This window comes from Lolium rigidum, chromosome 3 (assembly GCF_022539505.1).
Source record: "Lolium rigidum isolate FL_2022 chromosome 3, APGP_CSIRO_Lrig_0.1, whole genome shotgun sequence".
In the NCBI taxonomy this organism is placed as follows: Eukaryota; Viridiplantae; Streptophyta; class Magnoliopsida; order Poales; family Poaceae; genus Lolium; species Lolium rigidum.
In genome coordinates, this window is record NC_061510.1 from 334210956 (window position 1) to 334227251 (window position 16296).

At 42.8% G+C, this 16296-nt stretch overlaps 2 protein-coding genes across 2 annotated transcripts; one reads left to right on the forward strand and one right to left on the reverse strand.

Annotated features, from left to right (window-relative positions):
* Positions 1-1459: 1459 nt before the first annotated feature.
* LOC124700084 (co-chaperone protein p23-2-like) lies at positions 1460-6443 on the reverse strand. The gene is made up of 6 exons (XM_047232272.1): positions 6393-6443; positions 3309-3489; positions 2666-2822; positions 2205-2242; positions 2069-2105; positions 1460-1541 (listed from the first exon to the last, which is right to left on the reverse strand). The coding sequence occupies exons 1-6, from the start codon at positions 6395-6397 to the stop codon at positions 1507-1509; spliced, it is 453 nt and encodes a 150-aa protein (XP_047088228.1). The 5' UTR covers positions 6398-6443; the 3' UTR covers positions 1460-1506.
* A 377-nt stretch (positions 6444-6820) lies between these two features.
* On the forward strand, positions 6821-12386 carry LOC124703899 (membrin-11-like). Its single transcript, XM_047236139.1, has 4 exons — positions 6821-7131; positions 11492-11612; positions 11685-11834; positions 11948-12386. The coding sequence occupies exons 1-4, from the start codon at positions 6842-6844 to the stop codon at positions 12107-12109; spliced, it is 723 nt and encodes a 240-aa protein (XP_047092095.1). The 5' UTR covers positions 6821-6841; the 3' UTR covers positions 12110-12386.
* Positions 12387-16296: the final 3910 nt, after the last annotated feature.

Consider the following 16296-nt stretch of genomic DNA (forward strand, 5'->3'; position numbering starts at 1 on the left):
CGTGATGGTGAAGTCGGAGGCTGCGAGGCGACTTGTGGCAACGATGCCACTTGATTGGTGCTTGCGTCGGTGCAAGGTGTGCAACCTCTCCTATGAAGGTCACGGTTGAAGTCGGAGCTGCCTCCTCCTCGACGTGCTTGGGGGCCGACTGTTTGGCATAGGCTCACTTGGGTGCCGATGCCGTGTGCGGCGGGGGTCTCGGTGGCGGTTGTCTAAGGTGAAGTCGGAATCGCTATCTCATGGACGAGTGACGACGATGACGCTCGATGACATCGTCAACGATGGTCTTTCTCCTCGATGGCGTCTGTGCTTCGTGTGGGTAGCCAGGTTGGCCGGGGTGCTAAGTGTGTGTTGTTGGTTTTCGCCCGATTTTCTCCTAAAAATTGGGCACTTTCTTCTTAATTAATGGAATGAGGCAAAACTTTTGCCTCCGTTTCAAAAAAAAAAAACATATTTCTAAGTGTTAAAAATTTCTGACAAAAAAATTTATATGTACAGCTCCATAATATATGTGTATTCGCTAAGTTTCCCGAAAAAATTATATTTTTTGTAGTCTAAGCGAAAACGAGAAAATTTATCTTGTGACAAGTCTTTGTTTTAGCACCGAATTTTGTCTTTTTTACACTCGCCTCATGTCGATTTTTCATGAAACGACTTTGTGAGCGTGTAGCATATGAAGATGTACGTGCGAAATTTTTATTTTAATTTTCTCAACATTTTAAAATGTGTCTAACGTGTATTTCAAAATAAAGGGAACATATGCTCCCATGTGCCAAAATATCACTCTCCCGGAGTACCCATAAATCTGATTCTAGAATGGGAGCTCGGAGAGCGGATCTAAATATTTGTGTTTATATGTCTCAAAAATTAAAGAATTTATTACATGAATATATATACATGTCCTGAATACTTGTGCAGAAATTTGGTAGAAAATGCGCTGTATTTTGAGCTACAGAAAAAAAAAACAAATTTGTGGCTGCATTATAGGTTTGAAAACTCACATTTTTGTCAGAAATTTATCTTTTTCTTACAGCTCAAAATACAATATATTTTCCCTGAATTTCCTACTGCACCTTAGAAATGGGTATATGTTTTCAAAATGGCTATATGTATGAATATATTTAATTTCAGATTTTTTTGAGTCCAAAAATATGCTTTTGAATTATTTTTCAAAAACTGGAAGCACTAGTGCTCATGTGCCAAAGGCACTTTCCGTGTAACTTGCATCAATATAGCCTGTCAAGAGAAACCACAACACGCTAAGGACACCAAAATGATAACAACTAAGTCGATAACAAAGCACACCTCAGAGCTACATTCAGAACCCTAGTTCAGCAACGACCAAAGAGTAATGGGTAGATAAAAGACATGGCAAGCAAGGCCGGTCCATGGCATAAGTCTTGTACCATCAGATGTTTAGCGGGTATCACCACCTAACAGACCTAGTTATAGCGTCAATAGTCACTTGCTACAGCAGAACCTACTTCCTTCATCCAAGCTGTCTACTCATTTCCCTCTCAGCTTTTCCAGGTCAGGGAGATCTGCAAACGAATAAAGATGATTTAGTATGAGCACAAATATACTGTTTGCGACTTTTTAAGACTAGCCAGGTGACTCCTTTGCTAAGGGAATGTTAGAACTACTGCTTAGTTCATGCGAATTAAATTAGCCTGTCAACAGAAAGATAAAGTCCATGCAGACACGGAATGATCAACAGTTCCTACTACTGTGCAGAAGAAGATAAAACTTATACTCCCTCGGTCCTGTCTTAACTTTGTCTATATTTGCATTATCTAGACTTGTTTAGTGTGCACATACATGCAAATCTAGACAAAACTGAGGCATCTTTTCTGGACGGAGGGAGTGATAAAAATGGGAGAAGGATTGGTAATCTAGCATAATCCTAGAGTGATTATTCATAAATTCATAGCTCACACTCAAAAGCATATATATAGGCCTGCTTGCGGAAAGTTGTGTACATATTGGTAAATCAATCAGATTCAAATTTGATTAAAGCAGAACAAAACGTACAGGCCTACGTGTATTCAAGTACAAGATGGGCACTTACATAGCAGTCCATCATCACCATCGCTTTCCTCATTTTCCTGCAACAGTATAAAAACAATAAGTAACTTCCACACTAAGGATTAAATATAAACCCATAAAAACATGAGACAACACAGAGGCTTGATCATAGTCCATACCCCATCATCATAGTCATTGTCCGAACCTACTGAAGCCTCTGCAAGGAATTCTTTGTTAGACTGATCGTAGCAAAATGTATCACGAACTAAAATGCAGATGAAAGTGAAGAAATTAGAGCTTCATAGCAGCTAAATGAAGAGATCACAGATTGAATAGCCTTAGTATTTAACATTAAAAATATTAGAAAAGAGCATAAAGTTATTTAGCATCTCATCAAATTTCTTTCATGTAATACATGGCAACCTTCAGGAAGAATGGTATGTTCCACCCATATGACAAATGCAATGAATCCTGATTCTGAGTAAAGCTTAATAGCTACATATTGCAACAACAACTAAATATAATCCACTGAATTAGATCTACCTTTCCTCTCCAATCAATTTTCTATAATGAAACCCACAAATTGGTACAAGAAAACGTCCATATTGTTCATGTATATCATATTATCATTAGCACGTACCAGACTCTTCATCCTCATCGTGCCATTTGTTCCAGTCAACTTTGATGTATGGATGCTTTTCCTCTGACTTTAGCAAGCGCTTCCACCAACATTTCTTATCTTTCTGTATAGTACAGATTATGTTTCGCGAGCCCACCTTTTTCTTTGTTTTACTTCCCTACAGACCAATCATAATGATGGTTAGCACACTAGCAGTTCAGAGAATAAAGTGATGATAGTCGTCATCAAGATTGAACAGTAAATTATCAAGCAACTAGTAGCTCAAATATAAAGAACCACTTCGAATAATTATTTCTTTTAGATTCCTTTTAATCTCTTCCATTTGTCACTACTCACTGATATCAAAGTTTACACTTTAAATCATATGCATCGATGAGTGCCTTCAAACATAGTATGGCATGCATATACAATATACAATATTCAGTGAATGAGATATTTATGTGGATTCAAGTTTCCTATGACTAATATGGCTCTGTTACCAAAGACACGTGTCAGTATTCCAAGTATTATATATAACCATTTGGTAGCTTTTTAACATTTCTCGAAGCAAGGACCCAGAAGTAGAAAATGAATACCTAGAAGGTAATATCAACTGAAACCAATCCTGTATTACAATGTAGAACTGAAGCCCACAGATACTTACCTCTGGCAGTACAGAATCAAATAGCTCCAAAGTTAAGCTAAAAGATTCCCCATGGGCAGTGGCTGAGAAGCTAAGGATTCCCTGAGGTTCAATCTTCAACACAACATCTTCTGCATCTGGCACTGAGATAGTCAAGTAAACCTTTTCTGAGCGTTGAGCCCATAGCACCTCAGGTTGACGACTACATGCCATAAAGAAGGTGTCATGTTTTTCCATAGCACCCAAAACATAATGTGCATCTAGTGACTTACAGAGTTACAGTATGAAATAAAAAAATGCCAAAAATTAGTATGACAGAGAAAGTACTATCTTCTTGCCTCATATCACAGTTATAATATGTTCTATAAAGGTTATTTGGATGAAGATTTTCAAGTCTAGCAACGAAGTGTATCAGTGTAATTGAAAATTTAACTCATAATAACAGGTAAGACTCAAACAGTGGTACATTCTAACCATTGTAAAAATATACTATGTGATGCAATGCACATCCTCTATAGGCACATCAAGGAAATTATACTAAACAATAACCAGAATCATTGCATAGATTAAGTCTTATCATAGACCACACTACAAGAAATACTAGATGTGCATATTGCCAATCTAGGAAGAAAATGCAGATCCTACTTGAACAGTCAAGGACCCTATTTCTGTAGCACAAGTACTTCCAAGTTCAATGCTGAATATAATGCACCCAAAAAAAGAATGTGCACCTAGTCACTTACAGAGTTTAATAGAATAGAAAATTCCCCCAAAATGTAAAATTGTAAAGGATTAATCTATCTTCTTCCCTCGTATATGTGATCTATTATAATAAGGTAATTTGGTTGAGCATTTCTAAGTCTCACGGGTAATCAAGTTACATTAGAACAGATTGACTGTAGCAACAAAGAGTACCAGTGTAAGAACAATATAGATAAAAATTCAAATCAACTTACAAGTAAGACCCCAATCGTGCTAATGTCAAATCATTGAGGAATGCTATGCAATGTAATTGTACATCCTAGTCTGAGCATCACCACCGAAAGATGAGAACATTTGTGGAGCTATAAACACAGGGAAATCATACTACTTCACCATAACCAGATTCGCAACCTACTAGCATGCAATGTGCCCCTCCAGCATGCTCAACAAACGTCCACATGCTACACTAGATTCAGCAACTAGTTCAATGTAACAGTGTATAGCAATAGATGACAGACATCATTCTTCAATGAAATAGCCCAAATATTTTTTATATTGAAACAACTAAACAGCATGACCACAGTAAAGATATACTGATTGTGTATATTGGGTAATCTAGCAAGAAAATGCAGATCCTACTTAACAATAACTACATTCATATCCTACACCGCATATTATTTTTCTATTGAAAACTAAACAGCATCAAAACAGAGTAAAAACACTAAATGTGTATGTTGGCAATCTAGGAAGAAAATGCAGATCCTATTTGAATAGTCAAAAACTCGTATCTCCAGCGCAAGTACTTCCACGTGTAATGCAGAATACAATGCACCCCTAGAAATAATGTGCACCTAGTCACCTACAGAGTTTTAGTATAAAATAACCCCAAACATGATGATAAGGATGATCTTCTTCTCACATATGTCAGTACAATAAATTCTAATAACGTAATTAGGTTGAATAAGTCTTGCAGGTAAGCAAAATACAGTAGAAAAGAATGACCGTAGGAACAAAGTGTATAGTATTAGTGTAAGAACAAAATAATTGAAAATTTAAATCATACTAACAGGCAAGCCTCAAATTGTGAAAAGATGAGAAACATTTGTTCTGGTGGGGCTATGAACACAGGGTATCATACTACTTAACAATAACCAGATTCACAACCTACAAGCATGCAATGAGCCCCTGAGGCATGTTCAACAGTCGTCCACATGCTACATCCAATTCAGCAATTATTTCAATGTAACAGTGTACAGCAACAGATGGCAAACACCATTCATCAATGAAACAGCCAGTACAATTTTCCTATTGAAACAGGTAAACAGCATAACAAACACTAATGTGTATAATTGGGTAATCTAGCAAGGAAATGCAGATCCTTTTTGAACAGTTATGAATCGATTACGGCAGAGCGATTATTTGCACGTCCAATGGTGAATATGATTGCGCAAACAACGCCTATCGAAGGGACCCAGAAACACCATCCGGTCCTGCATCCACTTGAATACTCGATCGATCTAGTTGTACGATCAACCAGACTCAGAGTAGCTTAACGCCCTATCGTTCGAACTCTATCAGAGTAACCCATCTATTTCTTGCAATTTTGACGGGATATGAAGCAACGAAATATCCGTCCCGGCCTAGGGCAAAAGACAAAAATGTTGCAGGAGTCCAAAGAAACCGCCTCGCATTGGGCAGAAATTACACCGAACGAAAAGCCCAACTCATGATTTGGGGAGATGTCGTACTACTTAACAATAACCAGATTCACAGCCTACTACCATGCAGTGTATCCCTTCGGCATGTTCAACAGACATCTACATGCTACAAATAATTTAGCAACTACTGCATTTCAATGTAACAGTGAAGAGCAGTAGATGAAAAACATAATTGTTCAATGAAACACCTCGTCTAGATTCACACTGAACAAACTAAGAAGCATAACCAAAGTAAAAGGAGTACTAAATGTGTATCATTGGGTAATCTGGCAAAAAAAATGCAGATCCTATTTTTTACAGTCAAGACTCAAGAATCCATTACCGCACCGCAAGTACTTCGATGACCAATAGTGAATATAATTCCCTAAGTAACACCTATCGGTGGGATTCATAAACACCATCTGATCCTACAGCCACTTCAATACCCTATCAATCTACATGTACATCAACCAAACCCAGAGTAATGCAAGGCGCCAAGGCCCTGTTCGTTTCGTTCGCAACTCTAATGACTAACCCATCGATCCCGCACAATTTTGACGGACAACGAAGCAACGAAATATCCGTCCCGACTTAGGTTTAACGACAAAATGTTGCTGGAGCCAACCAAACCGCATTGGGTAGAAACAACACCGAACGAAAACCCCAACCCATGATTCGGGGAGAGGGGGGGAGGAGAGAGGGGTACCTCATGGCGAAATGGCGCGGCGGCGGAGGGCGGAGTAGGGTTTGTGGAGGGCGGGGGCGCAGCGGCGGCAGAAGGGGGACGAACGATGAGGAGAGCAGCGGCCGGACGACACGCAGCACTACTGTTTCCGCCACGCTCGCTGCTGCAGCTTTATTTCGGGGGTGGAAAGTACCGAACTACCCCCACCACTTCGAACTAACTCGCGCCATTACCCCTCATCGAACCTTCGAGTGGAAGGCAGGTGGCCTAACGGCCCACACAGCGTCTAGACAGCCAATCCCGCCGTCCGATCCCGATCGAGCGGCCAGCACGTGTTACATCCACGTCATACCGCCCCCGTGGGGCCCACCTCCCGGTCCCTCTACTCGTCGCCAACGTCGTGCTACTTGCCTTACCTCTCTCGAACCATCATCACACGGAAACAAGGGAACAGATCATCGATCTCGGCGATGGATTTCGCCGGCGGCGGCGGCGCGTCGCTGTCGGAGATGTACCAGAGCGCGCGGCGGCTGCTGCTGTCGGCCCGCGACGGCGTGGCCCGGGTCGAGCGCCTCGCCTCGGCGCCCACCTCCTCCTCCTACTCCTCCTCGGCGCCGCTCGTCGGGGGCGGCGGCGCGGGGGACCCGGCGGCGGCCGAGGAGGTGCGCCGGGTGGTGGCGCAGATCCAGGGCCTCTGCGCGCAGATGGACCGCCTCTGGCGCTCCATCCCCGCCAAGGGCCAGCGCGACCTCTGGAAGAGGTGAGCCTCCCACCCCCGTTTACTAGCCCTTTCGGTTCTAAGCTTTTTTTCTTCTCTGCGGCGCGAATTGGCGCCGCGGTGAGGCGAGAGAGATCTCCAAGTGTCCTTGTTCTTCGCGCGGCGCAGAGCACGGCTTAAGCGTACGCATTCTGTCGTAGTTGTGGATGCATTTGCGAATTCGGTTGCTTGAGCATGAAACGTAGTGTTTTTGCTTACAAGTTAGCTCACCGAACCTGCCGCTCGGTAGCATGAAATGCAGTGTTAATGCTGACTTGGTGAGGAGCAGATGCAATTCTACTCCTAGAACCTGACGTAACTCTGCCTGCCCTTATGCACTTGTGTGGGTGGTGGCTATAGGTTGTACAGTGCTGCTTGTTAGGCTTGCATTATGCTTTTCTGGAACTGGAAGTTAGGTTCAGTGCGCCCGCCCCCACTTCGTAGGCTTCCATTGTGCTTCCGAGCAAACCTAAGTTAGGTTGTTCAATGTGCCCATCCGAGCTATTCAGTTTCGCGTTACCATTTATCTTGTCGTGCCATATCTTCCCTTGGCTTATCCAAATCCCGGTGTTCTTCGTCCGGTGCAGATAATAGCATTAGCATATGCATTGTTTCATTCTTTGTTGATTGTGGTCCGGGAGGTGATATAGGATTGCGATCACCAGATATCTACTAGTTCGGTTGCTTCAGCGTGAAATGTAGTGTTCATGATGCGAAACAGATTTAATTTGTACTCAGTATTTTCCTTCTTGATCCTTTGAACTGATGTAACTTTGCTTGCCTTTATGCATTTGCGCAAGTGCTGGCTGTAGCTTGCAGAGTTTTACTTGTTAGGCTGGCATGGAGACCCAAAGACATTATATTCACAGGAAAAAGTTCTCATTGCAAAAACAATCACTGGCAGTTTAGATTGTGCCTTTCTAGATGGTTGATAGGGCAAGGCACCAATAACAAGCAGCAATAAGCACTCTCATTGAACCTATCAGCAATTTTGTTTTTGTATTTAATTTTAAATACTTTACAGCAATCTTGCATTGGCGAATTATAGGTGCATTAGGGATGCCATTGCCTGACCTCCAACACACCCTTATATATGAATTACTTATTCTGGAGAATAAAATCCTTAGCAGCTCTTGATTATTTGATTTATCCATCCACCTTCCGAGTGTAAACCTGTAGCTGCGCACTGAAACATGCATTTTTTACCCTGAGTGTACCCTCAGGTTGTACCAAATAGTACCGTTTGACCTTGAAATGCATGTAAGAACGAGTGCTTTACATTCCTTGAGTCTGTAGGAGCTTCCAACATTAGATTCGAACATTTTCTTGCTCTCAAGATGGCTGTTTCTCTAATTTTTTTCGAAGAGTTCACGGTGGCAGCAGTACTGAACTACTAATTGCTAGAATCTGCTTCTTATGTTAATCTTTCTGTGGCAGTCATCACAAGACGTGGCCTTTTGGCTCATAGGTGTATCTACACCTATTAGGAAAAATAAATTTTAAACCCAATTCAGAATGTTAAAAAAATTTGAATAAAATTTCTCAGTGTGCATCCGGACATCAAAAGTTTTGCATGAAAAAACATTTTGTGTGACCTATGTAAAAAAGACAAATAAATGTCCCCTGAAAACTTTTTAGAGCACTGGAAATTGTCTTTTTTGCACAGGCCACAAACTATAATATTTTTTCGAGACACTTTCTGTGAAGGCATAAATGTGTGGAAGTACACCCCGAATTTTTTTTCAATTTTTTTTAGACATTTTGAAATATGTTTTTTCTGACATCTACACCTATGAGACAAAATGGATTTCTCAGTCATCACACTAGCTTAGTTCTCAAGCTCTCGTTATTCTACATGTCTGATCAATATGGAATCCTAGGTTCATGTGCCATCCAGAGTTACTTACACGTCCATTCTTGGTAGATGTAGAAGTTATGTCACCATCATTACTTACCTTCTGAATATGCACACCTTTTACCTATTTTTTTTAACTATTTCATCATGTATGGCCAGAAGTCCAGAGCCATGTTTCACTTGTTATATAACAGTGATATTTGCGGCTTATAGAGCAACAGTAGATGTCTGTTGTACTACTGGGGTTACTGGAGTTCTTTGTACCGATACAGTGATGCGCCAAGTGTGGTAAATAATTTTATCACACTGGAAAAACTGTCATCCATAAATGGAGAACTTTATCTGAGACTTGTTTTGGAGATCCAGAGCCTGTGCGCGCAGATGGACCGGCTGTGGCACTCCATCCCCGCCAAGGGCCAGCACGGCCTCTGGAAGTGGTGAGGCTCCCAGCTCCATTTACTAGCCGCTCGGTTCAAAGATTTCTCTGTGGAGCGTGAATTGGCGGTGAGGCGAGAGAGATCTCCAAATGTCCTTGTTCTTCGTGTGGCGCAGACCACAGCTTAACTTATGCAGTCGTAATTGTGGTCCCGGAGGTGATGTAGGGTTGCAATGACCAGATATATTTGCTAATTCGTTTGCTTGAGCATGAAATGTAGTGTTAATGTTTAGGAAAGATGTAATGTGCTCTTAGAACTGATGTTACTTTGCCTGCCGTTATGCATTTGTGCGAGTGTTGGCCATAGGTTGTACTGTTGTAGAGTGCTACTTGTTAGGCTTCCATTGTGCTTTTGAGGAAACACAAGTTAGGTTGTTCAATATGCCCGCCCAACCTATTTAGTTTCGTGTTCTCAGTTATCTTGTCATGCCATTATCTTCCCTTGGCTTATCTAAATGTCGCGTTACCATTGTTTGTTCATCGTGGTCCTGGAGGTGATGCATGGTTGTGATGACCAGGTATTTACTAATTCGGTTGCTTCAGCTGTTGAGCATGAAACGTACTGTTCATGGTGAGCAACAGATGTAATTTGTACTCTGTATTTTCCTTCTTGTTTCTTAGAACTGATGTAAGTTTGCTTTCCTTTATGCATTTGCGTTAGTGCTGGCCGTAGCTTGTAGAGTTTTACTTGTTAGGCTTCCATTATGCTTTTCAGTAACTGGAATTTATTAGGCTGTTCAATGTGCCCCACTTGGTAGACTTATTACGCTTTTGAGGAGATGGACGCTAGGTTGCTCAGTATGGCCATCGAACATATATAACTTCTCCACTATCGGTTATCTTGCTATGCCATATCTTCCTTTGGCTTATTCTAGTCATATGTTTGGTAACAAGGAAAATCTCAAGGTTTTAGGGGCGCCTTAGCTTCTCTGCGCTGCTGAATCTGCCTGGCATGGAAACCCAAAGACATTATGTTCACAGGAAAAGTTCTTGTTGCAAAAACAATCACTGGCAGTTTTGATTGTGCCTTTCTAGATGGTTGATAGGGTAAGGCGCCAATAACAAGCAGCAATAAGCACTCTCATTGAACCTATCAGGCACTTGCTATATATACCAGGCAGAATTTTGTTTTTGTTTTTAATTTTAAATACTTTACAGCAATCTTGCATTGGCGAATTATAGGTGCATTAGCGATGCCATTGCCTGACCTCGAACACACCCTCATATATGAATTACGAATTCCGGAGAATAAAATCCGTTGCTTCTATCTCATTAAGAGCCCTTGAATATTTGATTTATCTATCCACATTTGGAGTGCAAACCTATAGCTGCACACTGAAACATGCATTTTTTACCCTGAGTTTACCCTCATGTTGGACCAAATAGTACCTTTTGACCTTGAAATGCATTTAAGAGCGAGTGCTTTACATTCCTTAAGCTTGTACGAGTTTCTAACATTAGATTGGAATATTTTCTTGCTTTCAAGATGGCTATTTCACTAATTTCTTCGAAGAGTTCACGGTAGCAGCAGTACTGAACTACTAGTTGCTAGAATATGCTTCGTATGTTAATCTTTCTGTGGCAGTCATCACACTAGCTTAGTTCTCAAGCTCTTGTTATTCTACATGTCTGATCAATATGGAATGTTAGGTTCACGTGCCATCCAGAGTTACTTACACATTCTTGTTTGGTAGATGTAGAAGATATGTGCCCATCATTGCCTACCTTCTGAATATGCACACCTTTTGCCCTTTTTAACTATTTCATCATGTACGGTCAGAAGTCCGAGCCATGTTTCACCTTTTATATAAAAGTGGTATATGCGGCTTATAGAGCAACAGTAGGTGTCTGTTGTACTACTGGGGTTACTGAGATATCTGCTGCATAAATAACATTTGATGCATTGCAGTTGCAGATAAATCCTCTAGAGGATGCATGCAGTTGTGAAAATTTAATCCTGTTGGATATGTAATTTTGGCAGTGTGTACAATTGAAAGAGCTGAATAGGACTATAGGAGTTCTGTAGGTTCAGTGTTTCAAGTTTATGACACTATCTGATGTTATCCTGGCAGAAAAGTGGAACAGCTGTCTGAAGAGGTTGATTCATTGAAGGAAACCCTTGACAAGCACTCTTTTCGGCAAAGGAAGCGGATTTTGGAAGCTAAGGAAAGGGCAGAACTATTTGAGAGAGCTGTAAGTAGTCTGTGAAGCAAAGCAAATACAGTTTTTTTAGTGCACCTAATGAATTGAAACTTATTGCTGTAGAATGGTGAGTCCTCGCATGTCCTTCAAATATTTGATGACGAGGCCCAGGCAAGGCAATCGGCTCGTACTTCCGCTCGTGCGCTTGATGAAGCTTATGAAACAGGAGTGGCTATCCTTCAAAAGTACTCTGACCAGAGGGATCGTCTGAAGGTAAACATAGTTCAACTTCTGCTAAACAGTAAACATAAGATCACTTAAATCTTCTTTGCCTTTGTTGGTAAAAGAATGTGCTTGCTAATAGTTACATCTCCACTGAATTTCAGAGTGCGCAAAGGAAGGCTTTAGATGTCCTGAATACTGTTGGCCTATCAAACTCGGTTCTGAAGCTTATTGAAAGGCGGCACCGAGTCGACAAGAAGATTGCATATGGTGGCATGATTCTCACTGTCGTTTTGATGGTTGCATTTTGGCGGTTGACGCATTAGTGCTGTGCCGTGTAAGTCATACTGTTCTATCTGAGAGATGGGTGATAGCTTTGAGGAGTGGAGGGGTTCCGGTTGAGTTTAAGTTTGCTAGCTTTGGTCCTTTTTGTGTACGCACAGCTCTGCTAGCTGACTGATCATACGAGAGGTTCATTCATGTGTGTATAGAGATTATGAAACAAATCTTACAGCTAGGGAATTTCAAGTTACATCAATGCGCTAAGCCTTTGTTAGTCAGATATATTCTCTTGTATGCATAGTACAGTCGCCTGTTACCAATACATTTTTCAGCTGTAAATTCGTTCTTGTGGACATGCACGTCATGTATGCAAAGAGTATGTTAATACTGCTCATGGCCTGTTACTCATCCTGTTTTTCTTTGCGCTTTTGTTGATTTCCACACAAAACAACCGAGCAGATACTTTGATCATAAAAGATAGTGCAAAGATTGTTTTTGATACATAACAGCACTAACCCCAGGCAGTTGCTGGCATGTTAAATAGTACAGTGCAAAGATTGTTTTCGACACATAGCAGCAGTAACCCCAGGCAGTTGCTGGCATGTTAAATAGTTCTTTGATAACATAAAGATAGTGCAAAGATTGTTTTTTTACACATAACAGCAGAAACCCCAGGCAGTTGTGGCATGATAAGTACAGTAGTACTGATAACATCTATGGATGGCAATTGACCGATGAAGCAATAATTTATCAAACGTAACACTGATATCCTCTAGCTGATCGAGCTGTATGGAGATAATTAAGCCAACACATGGAAAATTGGGGAACAAGCAGAGCTTCCAGGGCTACGGGTCACTCGAGCCCGAGCTGCCCCTGTAGTGCAATGGGTCTTTCAAGGATCGAATTGGGCGTTCATCCTCGAGGAGATCCTGGACCTTCACATTTTTTCATTCAACGGGTCGATACCAGCAGCTTTTGGTAACCAGTCTCGGCTCTAGCACCTTGATGCAAGCCAGAATAACCTCACTGGATCAATATTCCCGGAAATAACAGCGTTGGTGAACCAGTTGACACTTGATCTCTCATCAAACAGTTTGGTGGGGCCAATATCTAGGGAATTGGTCAACTGGAAAATCAGGAATTTGCTCTGAAGAGTGGCAGCCTACTGTGGCTGGTTGAAGCAGCACAGTTTCAGTGAGGCCATGGCATACACCACAATCTGGGCGGACGCGCAGAGGATTCCCAGTGCATTCGGTACCTGTCCGGCAATAACAAGAGTGCATCAGATTCGGAGATTCAGTGACCGACTAAGCTCCAATTTGTGAAGGCACATTGCAAGAGAAGAACCTACCATGATGTACCAGTTGATGGGGGTAAAGCAGGCGTAGACGGTCCACAAAGAGACAAAACTGTCAATCAAGAGTTGATTCGTTGGAGGCCGGTCAACCATCTCCCGTTGACAAGGGCATCGCGGACGGTCATGTTCTTTCTTCTCGCAAGCAAGAAAAGTTCAGGGAATTTATGATGCAACTTGTAACCATCGAGCCACAAATCCTTCCAGAACTTGGCTCGGGACCCGTTTCCAAGCTCAATCTTTGTGCAAGCCTTGAAAAGTTGGAGATCATTTGCACTCACAGGAAGAGGCAGACCATGCCAAGCATGTTGATGGTCATTCCAGTTTACTAAAGCCACAGCTGTGGAAGAGCATTACTAAAGAGCTCCAGATTCTTGTCCTCCACTTGGATGTAATAGAACCGGGGAGGGTAAGGCAAAACAAAAAGCGTGGAGAGTTTTTGAAAAAAACTACAAACAAACCAAGCTAACCATTGATCAAATCAGGAACGATGCAGGCGACTAGGCATTTGGTAGTAGCAGTCGTCTGTTGCTGCCTGCCTTGTAGGAGTTAAAAGCAGTCCGTTTCAGTTTTGTAGGCGTGGTCTTTTGAGGAGGTCTTGTTCAGATTTTTTGGCGTTTCCTTTCCCGTTTTTTCTCTCTGTCACTTCTTAGGGCTGGTGTTATGTTGTGTTTGTGGTGTGAGTTGGTTTGTACACAGTTTGGTCGTGTACTCTCGCCTGCAAGAGGCTTCTTCTTCTTCTTAATATAATTACATGCACTTCTTCCGCATGGTTAAAAAAACTAATCATGCGTAGGAATCGAGGTTACATGGCATCGTTAGCACAGAAGACAGACAGATTTGAGTGGCATGGCTATAGTCTGCAGGGTCATCAACAAAAGAGCATCTTTCTATGTGTACCTGCGTCTGTAAGAACGGAAGCATCCCAACGGCATGGCAAACACATTGGGCGCACGCGCACTTTCAGATCAATAGATCTATGATTCTCTGTGTCGAGGGAATACGCTCAAACAATGCTTCACTGAGATTAATGATAAAAGAGCCCAAGCAAGTCCCGATAACCAGGCCGATAATCCCCACGACGCGCGCCGCCAGACACATTGCTCGCCCGCGCTCGGTGGTAGGATGGAATCTGTCGGGAAGCGTCAGGAGAAGCATGGACACGACCAATATGAGGAGGTCGACCGAAGCCCAGAAGAGGAGCACAGTTCGTCTGGCGCGCTCGACAGGCTCCGCCGTCGCGACGTCGTCGTCGGGATTATTAGGGTTGGCGTGGAACCGCTCTCTCCACGCCCAGAAGCTGTGCCGCTTGGGCTCCGCCGTCGCGAGGACGCGATCACCGCCGGCGGCACCGTCAGGGTCGGGGTTCTCGACGTCAGCCATCTACTCCTGGCTAGCCTGATGCCTTGTAGAGTTATAGAGAATAGATGGATCGATGTGTACAGCTCGATAGGAAACGTGGTAGGCCGTAGGCGGCGTGATAAATTAGGATTACTAGTATCGCGTCGAGTTTAGATGGAAACCATTAATCTGGAGTCCGGCTACGGTTAGAATCTCCATTGGCCGGTTTCCATATAGGCTAAGCTACCCTAGAAGTTCGTTTCTGTTTTGTTTCGTTTCGTTTCGTAGGTACATACATTACCCAATATGCTGGATCATCATATATAAGCAGTCCCGTGCAAAAGCTTTGTCCACCAACAGGAAAACGAAAAGAAGGGGACAAAATAGGCTCTCTCTCGCTTATCATGGCAGATCATCGTGCTAGGAGCAGCTGGTCGGAGCTTCCCTGGGATCTCCTCGACTGCATCCTGCAACACCTTGAGCTCCCCGAAGCCCTCGCCGTCGCATCCGTCTGTGCTCCATGGCGCTCCACCGCGGGGGTTTTGGGCGTCCCTCGTTCCGGAACTCCATGGCTCGTGTCCTGTAAAACAGGGTTTGGGAACGCTCGACACCCAATAGGGTTGGTGTAGGGTTTATATTTATAGTGTACAATATGTACAACGTTACAGATACAATACACATAAGCTATACGTATAAATATAGTCTAGCACCCTCCCTCAATCTTAACTCTGTTATCTAACATCTAACAAGTTAAGATTGCGCCTACAACCTTGAAACAAAGGCAAGGACAGTGGCTTTGTGAAGATGTCAGCAAGTTGATCCTTGGAGGAGATAAACCTGATCTGAAGAAGCTTCCGTGCAACACGTTTCCTTACAAAATGATAGTCAACTTCGATGTGCTTTGTCCGGGCATGGAACACAGGATTAGATGACAGATACGTTGCCCCAATGTTGTCACACCAAAGAACATGAGGTCGAGCTTGCGGAATGCGCAATTCTCATAACAAAGACTGCACCCAGATAAGTTCAGCAGTGGCATTGGCCACAACTTTATACTCAGCTTCAGTACTGCTCCGAGACACTGTAGCTTGCTTGCGAGCACTCCAGGCGATCAAGTTAGGACCAAAGAATACTGCATATCCCCCCGTAGATCGCCGATCATCAGGACTACCAGCCCAGTCCGCATCAGAGAATGCAGAAAGCAAGGCTGATGGAGCAGAACGAAGACGAAGTCCATAAGACGACGTGTGACGTATATAGCGCAGAATGCGCTTCACCGCAGTCCAATGAGGATCTCTAGGTGAGTGAAGATACTGACAGACGCGGTTGACCGCATAAGAGATATCAGACCTGGAAATGGTGAGATACTGAAGACCACCAACAACACTGCGATACTCCGTCGCATCCTCAGAAGAGAGTAGCACGCCATCAACAGCCGTGAGCACATCCGAGGTGGACATAGGAGTCAGGGCACCCTTGCAGTCAAGCATGCCAGCACGGCGAAGTAAGTCCTGAGAATACTTCCTCTGAGTAAGA